Here is a 17,410-nt window from a genome sequence, read left to right as displayed (position 1 = left end):
GAGATACCCGTGGTCGAAATAATATAACTAAGGAACTTAGTTTTAATTACGCTAAACTCGCTTTTCTTAATATTTATTTAAAGGTTTACTTCGCGTAGCTTTTATAAAACCTAATAAATATACTCTTTATAAGCTTTTAAGTTTTTAAAAAAGATAAGGATATCGTCGACGTAAACGGTGTAAAATTTATCGAAGAACGAGAATAAAACCTTATTAATATAGCGTTAAAACGTATTAAAACTATTATAAAGGCTGAAAAGTATTACCCGGTATTTATATTACTCGAAACGCGTTCGAAAAATAGTGAGGTCCTCCGATTATTTATTTATCTTAATCCGATAAAAAATCTATCGAATATCCAGTTTAATATATACTTTTACGCGTACGATACGTTTTAATATTTCCTTAATTAAAGGTAAAAGGTAGCGGTTTTTTTTAATACGTACGTTTAGCTCCCGGTAATCGATATAAAGTCGGAGATCACCGTTAAGTTTTCGTACGAAAAAAATAAGGGATCCGTATTTAGTTTTATTAAGTACGATTTATTCCTTTTAAAAATTCTCGGTAAAGTACTCCTTTAAAATAATTAATTAATCGGTAAATATATTATAAAATAAATACGTTCGTATAAGAGGAGCGTCGGGGATTAGCTCGATTTTATAATCGTTATCTCGATGCGGGGGTAGGTAGTCGCTTTTTATTTTCGAAAAAACGTCGTAGAATTTTTCGTAATCTTGAGGCAGTTTTTTAAAGAATCTCGTCCCGGGTTACTTCGTTTTTTTATTATAAAGAGTTTTCGATTAGCCGGTCGAAAATAAAAACCGAGAAATAATATCTATTAGTAACGTGGTGTTTATAATTAACCGGGCGCTATAGATTACGAAAATAAGCGTCCTTTAAAATTAAATAAACGTTTAAAAAGAGGGGAAATAAACCCGGGCGTTTCGAAAAGTCACGGGGTCGGCTCGGTGGTGTAGAGGCCCCTTTAAGTGCCTAATCCATTTTCTATAGCGCTTTTCGCTGGCTCTGCTCCTACGATATAGCTCCTGTAGTCTTTTTTAAGATCTTAATAATAGCTATTATAGTCGGTGGAACCTAATTAGGCTCTCGTGCTTTTTATCGACAGTCTTTTCGCTTTATATCGCGCTGTGCTTTCTAATCGAACTTTCGTTAAAGGTTTCGTACGGGCATGGTAATATCGGAACGTTAATCCTTTCGGTACGATAAGTTCGAAAAGAAATAAAAGCGTTAGCGGCCGTAGTTTAGTATTAGTCGATAATAGGAAAAAAACCGTAGCTCGATAATTACTTAAAAATCTTATCGATCGCTTAAATTAATTTTTAAAAAAGGTATAACGTGGTTTACTAGTAAGCGGGACATATTATATACCGGGACACTTTTTCCACTTTTTAACACTTTTATATAAATTTATTTAACTATAACGCGTTTTATTAATTAAATTTACTCGTTATCCGATTCGCTACTCGATTTTATATTCTTTTTATATATTCGCGTATTATGGCCTGTTTCGCCGCAGATCCCACAGCGTTTACCGCCCGTCGCGCGCCTTTTCGATAAACTATTATTTTCGCCTTTATTAGTCGCTGGCCGCTTCCCTTTTACTTTCTCGTCCTGCAGCCTTCGAGATTCCTTAATCGTAAAAGCTTTTTTTAAGCTGGACTCGCGATTTTTTAACTCTCCGGCGCTTTGAAAAAGCTAAATTAACCTTTTATAATATGCGTATTTAATCTTTTATAAAGGTTATTTTATATACGACTATATATATACCTTTCGTTATTTAGTTTACCGTTTTTAAAATTAATATTAAAGAGTTTCTTTAATAGGTAAACACTTTTTTTTAATAAAAAAAAGTGCTTAATTATTTATTGAGGGTTGGACGGCGTTTGAGGGTCGTAGGTGCTGGCCGTTCCCGGACGCGACGGACTAAGTGTAGGTGTCCGGAGACGCATATTTAGTTTATTAATTACCTCGTTAAGGTTATAAGGTATTAAATTAAATACGTTAAATTTAAATTTAATATTAGTTTCTATAAAAATAATAAAATACGCGGCCTTAAACGCGATAAAGAATTTGAGCTTCGTAATATAATTAATCGAGGTTTTAATAAATAGCTCGATTTCTTTCGAATACGCGCGCTTTAAAAGCGAATAAAGTGTTATATTTAATGGCTAAAGTAAATAAGAAAAGTAAAAAAGTATACTAAACGTAATAATGCCGTTATTTTTATAATATATTTCGAATTCGGCCGAAATATAGCTCTCGTGGCCGTCGAAAATTAAAAAGCGATATAGACCTTTCGTTCGCGACTTGGTATACTTATCGAAATACTTAATCTAGTTTAAGCTTATTTTATTATTTATTTAGCTATTCGAAGTCGGTTTAATTACTTAGTTACCCGGTAAATCGTATTCGGTAACTTAGTTCGCTAAGTAATATTAGCTTTAAACGATTAAAAACGGCGAAATACATTAGCTTTACGAATTAATGCATTTAATCGCCGTCGATTATTCTCGATTACTAGGCTGGACCGATTTCGTTTTCCTACGCCGATCGGCGCGTATTACGACGAGGGTTAACCCGATTATACTTATTATAAAGCCGGTTTTATCGAAATTATATATATCCTTATTAACGATACCGTATTTAGCTTTAATATTTATAACTAGCTTAAACTAGCCGGAAATAACGTTCGGATCCTTATAAAGGGCCCTCTAATAATCGTATTAACGATTTATTCTAATCTTAAGGTCTAGGTTACGGTTAATAAATCGCCTAACCCAGTGCTTACCGACGCGTTCGCCGCCGCGCGACGCGGTAAAGAGATTAGCTATATTTTTTACACCAGCTATATTAAGAGGCATCCCTCGGGTATTTAAATTAATTATATAATTACGAAACACTTTTTTTTAATTAGATTTAATTTTTATTGAAAATGTTCGATTTCGCGTTGTAAAGGTCGGCCGTGGAGTTAGTAGTTTTAAAAAGTTCGTGGGACATTAAAAGCTTTCGCAGCAGCTCTTTAATTAATATACTTTACGGGGTTTCGCGTCGTTTAAATCGTTAAATCGATCCGTTCTTTTAATAAAAAATTAAGTATTATAATTATAAAATTAAGTGTAACGATGCCTATTAAGGGTCTAATAGAAACCTAGTAAAACGTACGCGGGTTTATATTAATAATACGAGAGAGTATTTAAACGGGTGATAAAATTATACTATTAATAAAGTAATAAAATAACTAAGTTTTAAATAAATATTAAAGCGTAGTTTATAATATTATAATAAATTATTAAGGTATATATTTTATTAATAAGTAAAAATTAATATTTAAATTAATTACTAAATAAATAAAAGTATTTAAAAGGCTATATAAAAAAACGTCCGTCTTATATTTTACCTCGCTCCCTTACTAATATTTACTCGGCCCGTTAAATCACCGCCGTTTACTGGTAACCTAGTGATCCCTTTATCGTTAGCTCACCTTGGCTCACCGGTAATTCAAAGTGATCCAACACGGCGGCTCACTGCGGCTCACTAGTGATTCGTAGTAAGTCGTTACGTAACTATATGGCTCGTACGTCAGCCTTCTCGGTTTGTCTAGCTCCCCTGCGGGGCTTCGTACTTCCGCAGCCGCTGCGTCCTTTCCTGGCCGCATACGCAGGTCGGGTCGTAACATTAAGACGTATTAAAATTTAAAAAATATAGTCGGTCGGAAAAGTGTCCCGGTATGTGATATGTCCCGCTTACTAGTAAACCACGTTATCGTAAAAAGTGCGACCGTATATTTAAAAATTAGCCGTAATAAAGTTTTAAATCGATTAAATAGCTATGTTTTCGAATTTTTTTACGGTAACCGGTTTATCGTAAACGGTTTAGGGAGAGACTAAGCCTAGGCGAGGCGTGCGTAAAACGCCTTATCGGTTAATAATTATATTTATACTTTAATATTAATTAATACGCGTAAGGAAATAATAATTCTATTTCTTTTAATTATTACGTTAATAATAAAGGTATTACTTTTAATTAAGTTTTTAAAAGAGGAGAGTTCGATTATTTCTATCGCTAATTAATTAATATTAAATATAAGGCTTAAGCGGGAGACTTTACTTAGGCTTCTTTTTTCCCGATTTTTTCGACGAGCTATGAAATTTAATCTACTCGGTAATTATATTTATATCTATACGATCTTCCGGGCATTAATTAGTAAAGTGGCCAGCCTTTTTATAGTTATAATAGGTGGATTTAAAAGGTTCGGTATAGCTTTAAAAATTAGCGATTCGCGTGTAACAAGTGTGGTCGCCCGAGGAGCGTTAGTGGGCGTCCTTGCCGAAGCGGTTAAAACCGAATTAATGGGTTAATAAATTAACGTAGTAACCGGGGCGCTTAATTTAAACGTAATAAATCCGAGGGAGCGCCGGGTTATTATTTTAGTGTTTATATAAAAAAACCTGGTCGCCCGGGCTAAAGATTTCTTGGTTATTTTTTTTAGCTGTTAATACATTTCGGAGTAACGTGCGCGGAATTTTTAAAATTTAAAAACGAGTCTATATAATAATACAGGATAAAGGTTCGTAGCCGGTTAATAAGCTTTCGATTTAGCTCGTATTTTTACTTTAAATATAAAACTTTAATTAAATTAATTAACCTAATAAACTTCGCGTAAAATTCGAAAAACTCCGTATTAAGGTTTATTTAAAAATTAATTAACTCGTTTTTAATTATACCTTTACGGTCGAGGTTATTAAATAATAATCGTAATAAATCGTATATTTTATAAAAAGTAAAATATATTAACGGGGAGCTCTTATCGAAATAAAAGGCTAATACGGCTATAGTAAGCCCCGAAATTAACGATATAAATTAAGCGAATCGGGTATTCTCGTTCGGGAAAAACTACGTATTATGCTTTAATTTATAAAACGTAAACGTTTCCTATTTTTCGAAGGTAAAAGAAACTTTATCCGTTAATTAATTTAAATCTCGTAATTTAAAGGTATATCTTAACGTTACCGCGGTAACGGCTATTTTATACGAAAGTTATTATTAAAATAAAGGCGAGTTAAATAACTCGGACCCTCGCTCTACGAAAAGTAGTAAAAGGGTAAGTCGAAAAGTAACTAAAATAATATCGGATTAGCCTTTTAATTAGGCGAGGCGGTTTATTATAAACTCTAGTTACTGAGATATTTTAGCGAGGGGGTTAATGGTCGTAGTAGGCAGCTTTAGTGCCTTTCCTTTAAAGGCGGAAGCCTCTGCGGCCCTACGAGGGTTGGAACTATAGGCTCCAGCTCTGGATTATCCTGATGCGGCACCCCGGGTCTTGACTCGAGCGCCGAAGGGAACTTTAAAGAGAGTAGCCGCTGGTGCGGCATAAATCGTGCGGTCATCGGAAAGACTATCGTCTTCCGGGAGGGGAGTATTCGTCGCTATATCTAGGTAGGCGGAAAAAAAAGGACGCGAAATAACAACGTATTTAAAAAAGTAAAAAGTAATTAAGCCTAGGAAACAAAGTAACCTCGGCTCTAAGTAATCTCTATTATTATATTACGGCGAGTATTAACGTAAATTAAAATATAGCTATAGCGATAAACATATATATTTATTAACGAGAATAACAGAGATAAAGAGGAAAAAAGAGGCTATTTACGGTAAGGACGGAGGCCGCACCTATATAAGGTCCCCGGACGGGGTTCGTGTAACCTAAGGATAGCCGTTGGTTTATCGTTAGCTAGTGTAAGGCCTAAGCTTCGTGCTTAACCGTTACATCGCGTAGTAGTAAACTACGTTATTTATTTTTAATTATTAAATTAAATCGATTTAGTTTTTTTATACCGATCGGCGTGTATTATAACGAGTATTAACTCGATTATACTTATTATAAAACCGGTCTCGTTAAAATTTTAAAGGTTTTCGTTAAGAACGCTATATTTAATCTTTATATTCGCGATTAATATAAATTAAATAAAAATAATTTTAAAATTTTCGTAAAAAGCTTTTTAATAATCGTATCGACGATTTAATTTAGTCTTTAAATCTGGGTTATAGTCGATAAAGCGTTTAACTTAATACTTACCGACGAGGTCGCCGCCGCGCGACCCGGTGAATAGAGTGGCTATATTTACTATACTAGTTAAGTTAAAAAATATCTCTCGGGTATTTATATTAATTATATACTTTAAAAACACCTCTTTTTTAACTAGATTTAATTTTAGTCCGTTCGGTCGAGTATCGCGTCGTAGAGTTTAACCGTGAAGTCGATAGCTTATAAAAGCTTATAAGACTTAAAAGGCTTTCGTAGTAGCCCTTTAACTAATAAATTTTAAAGGGTTTCGTATCGCTTAAATCGTTAAAGCGATTCGATATTTTAATAATTAATTAAGTATTATAGTTATAAAGATAAAACGCGTTAAAGTTTAATTAGTATAAGTAATTAAAAAAGTAATACGCTCGATAATAAACCACGTTAAAAGTTTTATTAATTTATAAAAATCGTAAATTTTAAATTAATTTTAAAGTTTAAAGGGTATTAAAGTATAATACCTTTTTTTAAGTCGATATATATTAAATTTACTCGGTTTTAAGTTATTTATTTTTATTAACCTACGTTAATATAAGTCGAAAAGTAAAAGAATAAAAAAAAAGTTAATACCCTAATAATATAGTTTAGAGCCGAGTCATTATTACCTGATTCTAGACGAACTCTTTTTAAATGCTTGTAATTACTTGCTAGGTTAGTTTAAACCTTACTAATTATCCGCCCTCCCCAGCCCTATTACATCCCCGTATACACCTACGCGCGAAGCCTCGCTACGCCGACTTACATGCCCAATTGGTCGCATTGTGGATATCCCCACTGCCCGAATAGTGCGCCTGTCCAGGATACTTGCAGATCGGCCTCTGCCGCACCACCCCCATCCCGACGGTATCGTTCCTGAACTTGGTCGCCACGATGCTTTCCGGTGCCTGGCCCTTCTCGACCCACTCCATCAGCGCCACGAGCGCATCGTGCCGCCCGTCCCCGAATCCCGGAAGCGGCCAGACGTCCTGCCCGGCCAGGTCCGTCAGCGTCGTCCCCTGCCCGCTGCCGCCAAAGAACCACGGTGCGTCGTACACGCTGCCCCCGCAGTGCTGCATCCCGGGAACGAAGAACAAACGGTAAAAGTCGTCGAGCTCGCTCCCGGCGTTCGCCGCGTACGTCTCCTCGTACAGCAGCCGGCTCGCCCCCGGCGGGATCAGCCCGTCGGCGTAGCCGTGGTACGTGAGCAGCTTCCCGCCCCGCGCGTGGAAGGCCGAGAGGTCGTGGCGCACCGCGTTGACGTCGCCCGGGTTCCGCCGGTCGGCCTCGACAAAGGTCGCGTAGCTGAAGTTGGTGCGCCAGTCCCACGCGGCGTCGTCGAATACGTACTTGGCGGCGTAGTCGGTCCCGTACAGGCTCGGCGCGTTGTCTTGCCCAAAGGACGCCGGCATCTGCATCTCGGACCCGAGGCCGAAGTTCGGGTACAGGTACTCCAGCTTGTGCACGTCGGCGTCGAACTCGATCAGGGGCAGGTACAGTTGCTGCAGTGTTTGCAGCTGCGGCTTGGTTAGACAAGGGGACGAGTCGCCGGTAGCGCGGTTCGGCGTGCAGAGAAGCTTCTCGAGGCGAAGGTTGCATTTCATGGGATCCATGATAATCCCGTCGGCGATCCCGTCGGACCCGTCGCACTGCTGGAGGACTGCATCGCTGATGACACTAAACGTGGCCGGCGGGATGTACACTGGGCTGTCTTCCGGCAGGTTGATGGCGCCGACCTTGAGTTGCCACAGCTGCTGACGAGTAGACCACCAGGCCGGAGCTCCAGCGAGGATCCCATCGAAATCCTCGGGGTAATCCTGGGCCGACCTGATGCCCTGGCGCCCGCCCGTCGAGCATCCCGAGTAGTACGACCGCTCCAGCGCCGTGCCGGAGTAGTAGCCCTCAACGATCTTCTTGGCGATAACGGTCGAGCCGTGCAGGCTGCGGCCGGCCCAGTCCTTCTTGGCCTCGGGGTTGCCCAGGGCCCACGTCATGTCCTGCCCGGTCGAGTTGTGGCCGGTGTCGGTCGACATGGTGGCAAAGCCGTACCGCGCACCGACGCCCATCTCTTGCCAGTTGACGCCACCGGAGAATCCGCCGTTTCCCACGGCGAGGAAGCGGGCGTTCCAGACGTTGGGCAGCATGAGACCAAATGTGTAGGATGACGTCGGCGACGATGTCACGTTGACCCAGGTCACGCACAGGGCCGGCAGGTTTGTTGCATTGGTTGGGTACGCGATATCTCCAGCTTGGCCATAGGATCCGTTGCTGCTGATCTGGAGGGCCTCCAACACTTGGGAACCCTCGGTTGCTGCTAAGATGGCGCTGATACTGTCGACGCTACATGTCGAAGTAGCTGCTAGCACGCACGTTGCAAAGCCCAGCAGGATCGCCGGGAAATGTAGCATGTCGAAGCGTTTCATTTTGTCCATTCGACGGGAAGGAGGCACTACTATACAACAATGTTAAAAGGTGTCAAAAACAACTGCGGTGAGCTCTTTTTATAGGCCCGGCAAAGGCCCCGACTACGCCGGGGTTTGTTTACTGCATCCCCCGCGTTCGGACATTACTTCCAGGCCAAGACTTTGAGGTCCACTACCACTGTCCCATAACCCCACAACCCAGGCCAGCATACACAATTTACGAGTCAGCACGCGTCTATACCGACAACTGGCGGTAAGGGATGGTAAACGGTTATCCCCGCGCTTGGCCTCTTAGGACAGACCGGCGATCTAAACTTTCCAATGTCGGCACCTACCTCGCCCCGGACGACGCGCCGGAAGTCCTTGCCCAATTGTCGGGTTTGCCATATATCAAGCCGGTTTCATGTTCTCCACAGGACATGGTAAGCCGGTCAGCACGGAGCCATTGGAGTATCGATTGATCTCGCAACGCCGGAATGGCGACGCTCTTCCTTGTCTGCGCCCAGGAGAGAGTCTCGCCTCTCCCCTCAGAGACCAGGATGCCAACATGTACTTGCAATTAACCAAGCGGACCGAGCCGCCACTTGTTTTTGTTGCGCAAGGGCTGCGGCGGCCGTTTCCTAGAGCAGATGCCGGAAGTCCCCGGTGGTCCGCGGGGAAGTAATCAGACAGTGCGCCTTGCTGCCACAAAACCCCGAAAACTTGCGTACTCTGCATGATAATTGCAATTCTTGGGCATCTTATTGGTGCCAGCTGTGGCTTCGTCGTGCACGTGCGGGGCTCAGCTGGACTGCTTGCAGCTTGTGTTAGGCACATCCATGATGATAGCACAGAAGGCTGCGCGAAAGGCAGAAACGTGAGATCATTGACGTATGGCTATCATGTTTGCGATACACTTATTCCGGCTGGTTCCCTCTGCGAGAACCAATTTGATATCCCACAATCCAGTATTCCAGCCGACCTGCCTCTTCAACGGCCAAGCAACAACATCGCCATGGAACCGCTTGCAGTATTGGGTGTGGCAGGCAACATCCTACAGTTTCTGGATTTTAGCCAAAAACTATGCCACAGCTTCTTTGAGATCTGGAACTCGTCGCACGGGATCACAAAAGCCAATGCCGACACGCAAAGTCGTATGAACACATTCATCGAAAGCGCCGACATCGTCGTTGCAGACTTGCAAACATACATCAAAAGCCTCAGCTGCGACAGGGGAAATGAAGCAGACCGGATGCTCCACACAACCTTGGACAAATGCCTCAAGTTGGCCAATGACCTCGTCACTCGCGTTCAGACCCTCGCTTTACCCCGTGGTGCTGGGAAATGGAAAGCGGCACGAGCGGTTGTCAAGTCACTATGGAAGGAAAAGGAGCTCCTATCACTGCAACAGTCTCTGAGCACTTACAGAAAAGATCTGGAATGGTTCGTTCTTCTGTCCATTCGGTCGAGCCAGGTTCTTTCGGACTCCCGTCAGAGAGACCAATTCGCCGATCTCCAATCCACCGTCGTCTCCAGGTTGACGGATGAAATACGGACCCAGTTCAGCCAATTGCCAAAATGGGAGACAGTAGACGCGTCCGAGTCTGTGAGAGGCCCAGGCGCCTCCAGAGAATCAAGGTGAGTCCATTTCCCCGCACTGTCCTGATGATGAGGATGGTGCCGGAATGTTCGACACGATTCTGAACGGACACAATAGTGAAACTACCGATGAGACTGCCACCATGGCACGGTCTCTAGCCTCACAGCTTGCTGAAGCCGATCGCAAGATTCTCTCGTCACTCGAATATCTTGTCATGCGCGACCGCGAAAGCGCGATTTCGGACGCCGAGGCCGAAACGTTTGATTGGATATTCGAAGACCCGGCCACCTCCAACAAACCATGGGACAACTTCAAACAGTGGTTGTCGAGCGACACTGTTCCGCATCTGTACTGGGTCAATGGCAAGGCCGGCTCTGGAAAGTCCACGCTGATGAAGCATCTGTTTCATCATCTAATGACACGCGAAGCGCTGGCAGTCTGGGCGGATCAGTCCAAGCTGCTCATGGCGGGCTTTTTCTTCAGCTACAGCGGGAGTGAGCTCCAAAAGTCATTAGAGGGGCTCTTGAGGGCAATGCTATTTGCTTGTCTTAGTGAGAACCGCGAGCTGATCCCCTTGGCCTTTCCAGATCTTCCGCAGATCGGTGCAGACTTGGATTCCAAGTATTGGTCTCTGGAGAGGTTGGAAGCCGCCACGATGCGCCTGATCTCGCAGGTAACCTTACCCGTGAAATTCTGCTTCTTTGTGGATGGCCTCGACGAATATGCTGGGGATCATACGCACATTGTCAGGTTCATAAAGCAGGTAGCGGACTACCCAAACGTCAAAGTCTGCATTTCAAGCCGCCCATTGCTGGCGTTTGAGAAGGCGTTGGAGAACACCTCCAAGCTTATTCTTCAGTATCTCACTATCACGGACATGGAGAAATTCGTTGAGAGGCACCTTGGCGCCCATCCCAGAATGGATGAGTTGGAGGAGCAAGAACCGGGCTTGAAAAGGGGCCTCTCACTCGAGATCTCTAACAAAGCTTCGGGGGTATTCCTCTGGGTGACTCTGGTCATGGGATCCTTGATTGAAGGGTTTGAGAATTATGACGATGCACCCGATCTTCGCAGAAGGCTCGATGATTTACCCGAGGGCCTTGAATCGCTCTACTGGCACATGGTCGAGAGAGTCAAGCCAAAGTGGTACCTCGAGGAAGGGTTCCGCCTGCTGTTACTCACAAGAGCAGCGGGTGGGAGCGTACACGTGCTCACTCTCTGCTTCGCCGAGATGGAGGAGGATGCGATGGGTGTTGATACGCTATCGAACTCGCCATCGTACCAAAAGCAGGAAGAGCTTTGCAGGAATATGATGGGTAGGATGAAAAGCCGATGTATGGGGCTACTGGAAGTCAACCCTGAAGATGGATGTGCCACGTTTCTGCACAAGAGTATGATGGACTTCCTGGAGACAGACGAGGCAATACACGCGGCTGCCCGACATATCGGACCTGGATACGTCCCCGAGACGAGGCTCATGCTTGGGATTCTACGGCTACTGAAAACGTTCATCACGCGCCTGAACGGTGTAAGCGCAGATGACGATGAACCGATGAACTTGGACGATGCCAGGCTGCAGCGGTCTCACTTTTTCCAGTCCGTTCTCGTTGTCGTCCATCTTTTTATGGAGTTGGCCAGACGAGCCGAAAGAGTAACGGACACGGACAACTCCGACCTCGTCGACGAACTGGACTCCGTGACAACCAAACTGTGGAACCGAGTGGCATTCAGGTCCAAGGGCGAGAGGGACGGGACCATCCACTGGTCCCAGGCTAGAGAGGACCCCGAACGGTCGGAAGGCACATACACAGTGAGATCTAGCTTGCCGACACAGACCAGGATTATTCCCGGGCCATCTGCCTTTGTGTATTTTACGTACCAGCAAGGCCTGAGACTTTACCCTGCCGCGAAAGGGCTTTTGAAGCGTCGCAGACGTCGTTATACACCGATTCACAACTGGGCTGAGTTTCCTGGCACCCCTTTTGCTAGCACATGCCGACTGCAAGCAGCAGAGGAAATTATCGGTGTGCACACGGATCCAGGCTCATATATCAGGGAAAATGATAAGCCTCGATTCGGACGTTATTATAAGGACGATGAAATAGGTGATCATAACTTCTTTGTGGGCTCTGGGTCGACTTGGGCTTGAAGACAATATGGATTTTCTGTGGGTGTGTATGACATCCTTCCCAGGTTACATTTCACCAAGGAAAGCCAAGTCCCATTGGAGGCAGGGGGTACTCAGATTGGCACGGTGGATTGCGGTTTGTGGGCTGATTGGCTCGTTGGCTGTAATATTGTTGGGCCTGGTTTCGGGAAAGGGTATTCATAAATACGCCGTTGGATGTGATCTCGTAATTAGTTTACCTTTCCAACTGTTCTCGTCTTTTGTTTCCAGTATCACAGTTCACCAACCCACCACAAATATGAGTGCTGCCAGTGCTTACAAGCCGTCCTCCTACCCACTCTCGGAAACAGCCCTTCTGCTGCTGGACTACCAAAATGTGCTGGTCAACATGATCCAAGACCAAGACCAGAAAAACAAGCTCATCAACTCAGCAAAGACTCTCCTGGACACAGCCCGCCAGAGCAACGTTACCATCGTGCACTGCCTAATCGACACGGCCCAAGACCCGCCCTTAACCAACAAAGCAACGGAACTCTGGGCCACCGTCCACCGCCCTCTCCTCGCATCCACGCCGGACTCGGGGGCGGAGTACCGCGACCTCGCCCCGCCCGCGAACGCAGACACCAGCGGCAAGGAGAGCGTCTCGGTGCGTCCGCCCGGGTACCGATTCGTCCTCGTGGCGGATGGGATCGTGCCGCTCCTGCGGGACGGCAAGATCAAGCACCTCGTCCTCGGCGGCATCGCGACCAGCGGCGCGGTGCTGGGCACGGCCACGCACGGGACCGACCTCGACTTCGTCGTCACGGTCGTGGGGGACGCGTGCTGGGATCCGAATCAGGGGGTGCACCGCGCCCTCGTCGATGCCGTTCTCCCGACGCAGGCTTGGGTGGCGTCGGTCGAAGAGGCGGTTAGGTACTTGTCGGCTCAAGTGCATTGATGGAGAGAGAGAGAGAGCATGTTCGGAGCAACATATCATAATTTGGGATGTTCAGTTGTGGGTACGATGTACAAGACACGATCTGACGCGCGAGTTGTGTCGCTGGTTTGGTCTCTTGGAGTAAATATCATGGAATGAAATTGTGACCATTACCTTCAAGCAACACCCGTGTGGGCAGTGGTCAAATATTAAACTTAACTCCTTTTGTAATATATGCAGAAACGACAGTTATAACCCAAATTACCCGCACTATCGCCTCGGCGGCTCGCAACTACTCACCACCACCTGCCGCGTCACATGGATCTGCCCACCATTGCAACCGCCACCACTACCAACCAACGTCTTCTCACTCTCCCCATCCCCCAGCGGCTTGCCGTTGCCGTTGCCGCTATTACCAGCCTCAATATCGTTGAGCCGGATAAAGTCGCCACTGGCGGCCGGGTTCAGCATCGTCGTGGTCGACGCCGACTTGGCCAGCGACTTGTGCGACCGCGCCAGCTTCGACGAGGTCCCGTACCCCTGGCCGTAGCCGGAGGAGCCGTTCCCGTACCGCGTCGTCATCGAGTTGTTCCAGCCGAAGAACCGGGCCCCGAGCGCCATGACCATGATGCGGAAGGCCGGGAGGCAGGTGCAGACGATGGCGACGTAGAGCTCGATCAGGCTCCAGGAGCCGGCCTTTCTGCCATCCCCTGTTTGTTGGAAATTGGGGTTTTAGCTAGGTATGTATGATAGGGAGGGGAGGTTTTGCTTACAGGTAAAGTTGACGGATTTGGAGAACATGATGAGCGATTGGAGGCGGACGATGCTTATAACAGTGACCCTACAATCCAAGTCAGTTCGTGTTCAAACGTCCACATGTGCAATGGTTGGGAATGGAGAGGGAACGTACAGGGCGCCAAGCGAGAACATGGAAATCGCCGTGATCTTCTTCGGCAAGCTCGCCTGTAGATTCCAGAGGCTCTTGATCGGCAACACAATAACAACAATGTCGAGCGCAATGTTGATCCCGGCGGCGATCCAAGCCTGCAGGTGGATGTCGTTGCACTTGCCTGGGAAGGTCGCGTCGAGCTGCTTCCAGAAGAAGCTGATGGGCTGGCACTGGAAGAGGGTGGCGAAGAAAAAGGCGACGGTGTAGGCGACGATGACGCCACAGACGCCGTAGATCAGGGTGCGCATGTTGCGCTTGGGGAAGATGCGGAGCATGAACAGGAGGATGGAGATCTTGACGAGGCCCTGGGCGACGAAGTAGATGGGCTCCGCGACGAAGAAGTAGTAGAACGCCGACTCGATGTTCTCGGGAGTGAGGGTCCAAATGTCTCGGCCAACGCCGTTCAGATCGGCTACAATAGTACTGTTAGTAACTCGTTCAGGTCCAAGCCCTATTAGACTGATTCAAGGGCAGGAGATTGCGGGCTGGACCATACCGAAGGGGCTGATGCAGCTGATAGATACGGTCAGGGCCATGGCCGCGATGATGCTGTAGTCCTCACCGGCCAGGTTCCAACCATTGTGGAATAGCTGGAATATGATGCGGGCAAGAAAGATGACCAATGTCACGCCGCAGCCCACGATCGCGATCAGGGTCTGGTTCAGACTCTCGTCGCGGATCGGCTCGTGGCACATTGTGGCCGAGGCATTCTTGGATTCTAGAGGAGCTCTGGTCAACTCGGTTCAACTCTCGTCGCGGGTCAAGGGAACGTATAGACTCACTAAGTTGATCGTATGTGGAACATTTCTGTGTAATACACATCGATATCTGGGCGTTGAGGGCGTCATTGGCGCACAGGCAAGTCGTGTTCATGCCACAAGGCGAGGATGGCACCAGTTTGTAGAGGCATGATGCCTAAGTTTGGAGGAGTTTGTCAGCTTATCATTGCTCCCATGACCGTGGCGAGGGCATACACTGCAACTTACACCACATGGAGGAAAGAGTGACAAAGCCTTGGTTATCTCTTCGAGGTCCGCCGGCGTCAATGCCTTTGCCGTATTTGTCGCCCAGACGCTCGAAACCAGAAACAAGAGACATGCAGCCAGTGCTGCAGCAAAGAACCTCATGATGTCGAGTATCGCCTCGGGGTAGGATAAGACGTCTTATCACCGAACATCGAAGATGCAATAAAGTCGGGCCGAAGAAGAAACGAATGACGAGGAACGAAGAGGGTGTCCGATCGAACCGTAGAGTCCTCCAAGGGAAGCCGGGCCAGCTACGATGAAGGGCCCCTTAATATGAACTGAGGAGGACTAAAACTCTAATAGCAGATATTGTACTGCCGAGGGCAATGATTGTGTGTCCCCATCCTCATGCATCTAACGGCGCTTGGCGTATATGAGACTTTCTCGCTGAAAATGGGGCTTTCATCATGATGGAGTCGTGCCCAAGAAAAGGCCCACAGTCCGTTTCGAACCTTCATTGGTCTGTGGCCGTCTCACTGCAGCAGCTCCCCTGACTATAACATGCAAACGGGCCTTGGCAGGGCAAGGGTCTGTGTGCTTGGCTCACGCGCGGAGATGGGGTCAAATCTGGGTTGCAGTGCCTCTGCGGCGCAGGCGGCATCGCTGGTAGTAGATTGCTGATTGTCGGAGGAACATCAGGTAACGCGCCTCGGCTGCGAGTTTGAGGTAAGTTAATCCCGCTCTTGCAGACGGGCAACAACCCCAGAGATGGTAGCACTCCCGACGATATACGGATGCAGGCTGGAACACTTCGAGTCGACTAGAGTGGGACGAGCCGCTCATGGTAGGGCCGGCTCCAAACGAAAGATTGACGAGATGATGGATCTGGGGCTCGAAGGATATCGACTCCAGTCGCGATCGGTAGGTGTTTCTCTCCTTCGGGGCAATGAAGGCAACCTAGCATGGTCCGCGACTCGGCCGATAGAATCGCGCGGCCTGTTTGCAGATCAGCGTGGGAATCATGTCTGTGCAGCTTTGTTCGCTGATCGATCCATTTGACGGGGTGAAAGTCAGAACGCCATCGTCGTACCACGTATCACACAACTGGGAATATCGCCCCTTTTGGATGTGGACCGAATCACTGGGGCCAAGGCGAGAGGGCCATCAGGAAATTGCCTGCTCGTCGGTCAACGTGGTGTACGGGCTCCATGCACGCGCGAGAGACCGAATTTGCAGGAGTAAGGAAAGTAGGTGGTGTGGCTCGATCTCTGTTGGGTAGGTGGCAGGGTTGTCCGTATGCCAGGTACTGATTGATTGCAGGCCTCTCGACCCGCATGCCACATGCATGTCAGCACAAAGCCGAGCGCAGATTGGATACCGAGCACGACAGAGCGGAGACATTTGCATCTGGGGAGAATCGAGGTGCCGTACCTGCGGCGTGATAGCTTCGACAGGCCACCGGGCCAGGGTTCGCGGGGGTAGAGGAAGTTCCCGGTGCCAGTGTACAAAAGCCTCAACCGGGGGAGCCTGGACAGAGGGAGAATGGCCCTTGTCCGCAATGTCATCTGAATCATGACTGCGTATCACACACCTGCGCCGTATCTGGGCGGAAGAATATCTCTTGATGCATGTGAAGTCCTAACTATGAGTGGTTGAGATTGATTGAGCGTGTCGTTGGCTTAAACACCAAAAGATCCAAAAAGCAACGTCGGATCCGATGGTCTGTCCACTGAAGCACGGGTGATCACGTTGCACCGCCATCTGGCATAGCGTTGGAACCAAGATCGTCCATCCACAGGCCAACGGGTCGTTCCGCTGGGATGTATCGATCGCACTCCCCCAGCGTTGTTGCACTTTTAGAAAGCCAGAAAGACGGAGCTTCGTGACCGAAACGCCTCATCAAATAGTAAACAGGACCTGATTGGCTGCAGGCGTGGTCTCCTGCCCTGACTATATCCACCCGCTATTGCCTGGGTATGTGGGGGGGCTCAGGGGTAGTGGTCAGGGGAGGAGAGCAGGGGATGCTGGGGACAGCTGCATCTTCCAGAAGGGCATGATTCCCAACACGTATGCAAACCCCGAGTCGCCCTATCCAGCTATACCGATTTCACTCAGTTGTATGCACGAAGCTGGATACTCATTCAGGTCCTTCCATATCGTCTTCAAATGTGTCGATATGGAGGGTGATCATCATTTGCATCCTACTCCCGGCATGGTCCCCGGTAAGGCGCTCGCTGCCCCCCAGCTCTGCGCGGCACACATCGCCGACTACCTAGGTCGACCACCCATGGCAATCTTACTCTCATAAGCCAATATCGCTCTGAAAGGCATCGGACTGTGTTGTTTTGTCTTTCCTTCGCTGCCCATCCATCCA

At 47.0% G+C, this 17,410-nt stretch overlaps 4 protein-coding genes across 4 annotated transcripts; 2 read left to right on the top strand and 2 right to left on the bottom strand.

The window, feature by feature from the left end:
- Positions 1 to 6,828: 6,828 nt before the first annotated feature.
- On the bottom strand, positions 6,829 to 8,499 carry PG997_008006 (uncharacterized protein; the record flags this gene model as incomplete). The annotated part of the gene is made up of 1 exon (XM_066812321.1): positions 6,829 to 8,499. The coding sequence occupies one exon, from the start codon at positions 8,497 to 8,499 to the stop codon at positions 6,829 to 6,831; it is 1,671 nt and encodes a 556-aa protein (XP_066667663.1).
- A 994-nt stretch (positions 8,500 to 9,493) lies between these two features.
- Positions 9,494 to 12,227, top strand: PG997_008005 (uncharacterized protein; the record flags this gene model as incomplete). Its single annotated transcript, XM_066812320.1, has 2 exons — positions 9,494 to 10,116; positions 10,196 to 12,227. The coding sequence occupies 2 exons, from the start codon at positions 9,494 to 9,496 to the stop codon at positions 12,225 to 12,227; spliced, it is 2,655 nt and encodes an 884-aa protein (XP_066667662.1).
- A 277-nt stretch (positions 12,228 to 12,504) lies between these two features.
- On the top strand, positions 12,505 to 13,143 carry PG997_008004 (uncharacterized protein; the record flags this gene model as incomplete). The annotated part of the gene is made up of 1 exon (XM_066812319.1): positions 12,505 to 13,143. One exon carries the CDS (start codon positions 12,505 to 12,507, stop codon positions 13,141 to 13,143), a length of 639 nt encoding a protein of 212 aa, XP_066667661.1.
- A 249-nt stretch (positions 13,144 to 13,392) lies between these two features.
- On the bottom strand, positions 13,393 to 14,766 carry PG997_008003 (uncharacterized protein; the record flags this gene model as incomplete). Its single annotated transcript, XM_066812318.1, has 4 exons — positions 13,393 to 13,832; positions 13,896 to 13,963; positions 14,033 to 14,483; positions 14,568 to 14,766. 4 exons carry the CDS (start codon positions 14,764 to 14,766, stop codon positions 13,393 to 13,395), a joined length of 1,158 nt encoding a protein of 385 aa, XP_066667660.1.
- Between the last annotated feature and the right edge of the window lie 2,644 nt (positions 14,767 to 17,410).

The sequence above is a fragment of the Apiospora hydei genome (genome assembly GCF_038363865.1).
Source record: "Apiospora hydei strain CBS 114990 chromosome Unknown utg000006l_segment0_segment0, whole genome shotgun sequence".
Lineage (NCBI taxonomy): Eukaryota > Fungi > Ascomycota > Sordariomycetes > Amphisphaeriales > Apiosporaceae > Apiospora > Apiospora hydei.
The sequence above is the reverse complement of the archived record's forward strand: the minus strand, read 5'-3'. Positions and strand labels throughout refer to the sequence as shown.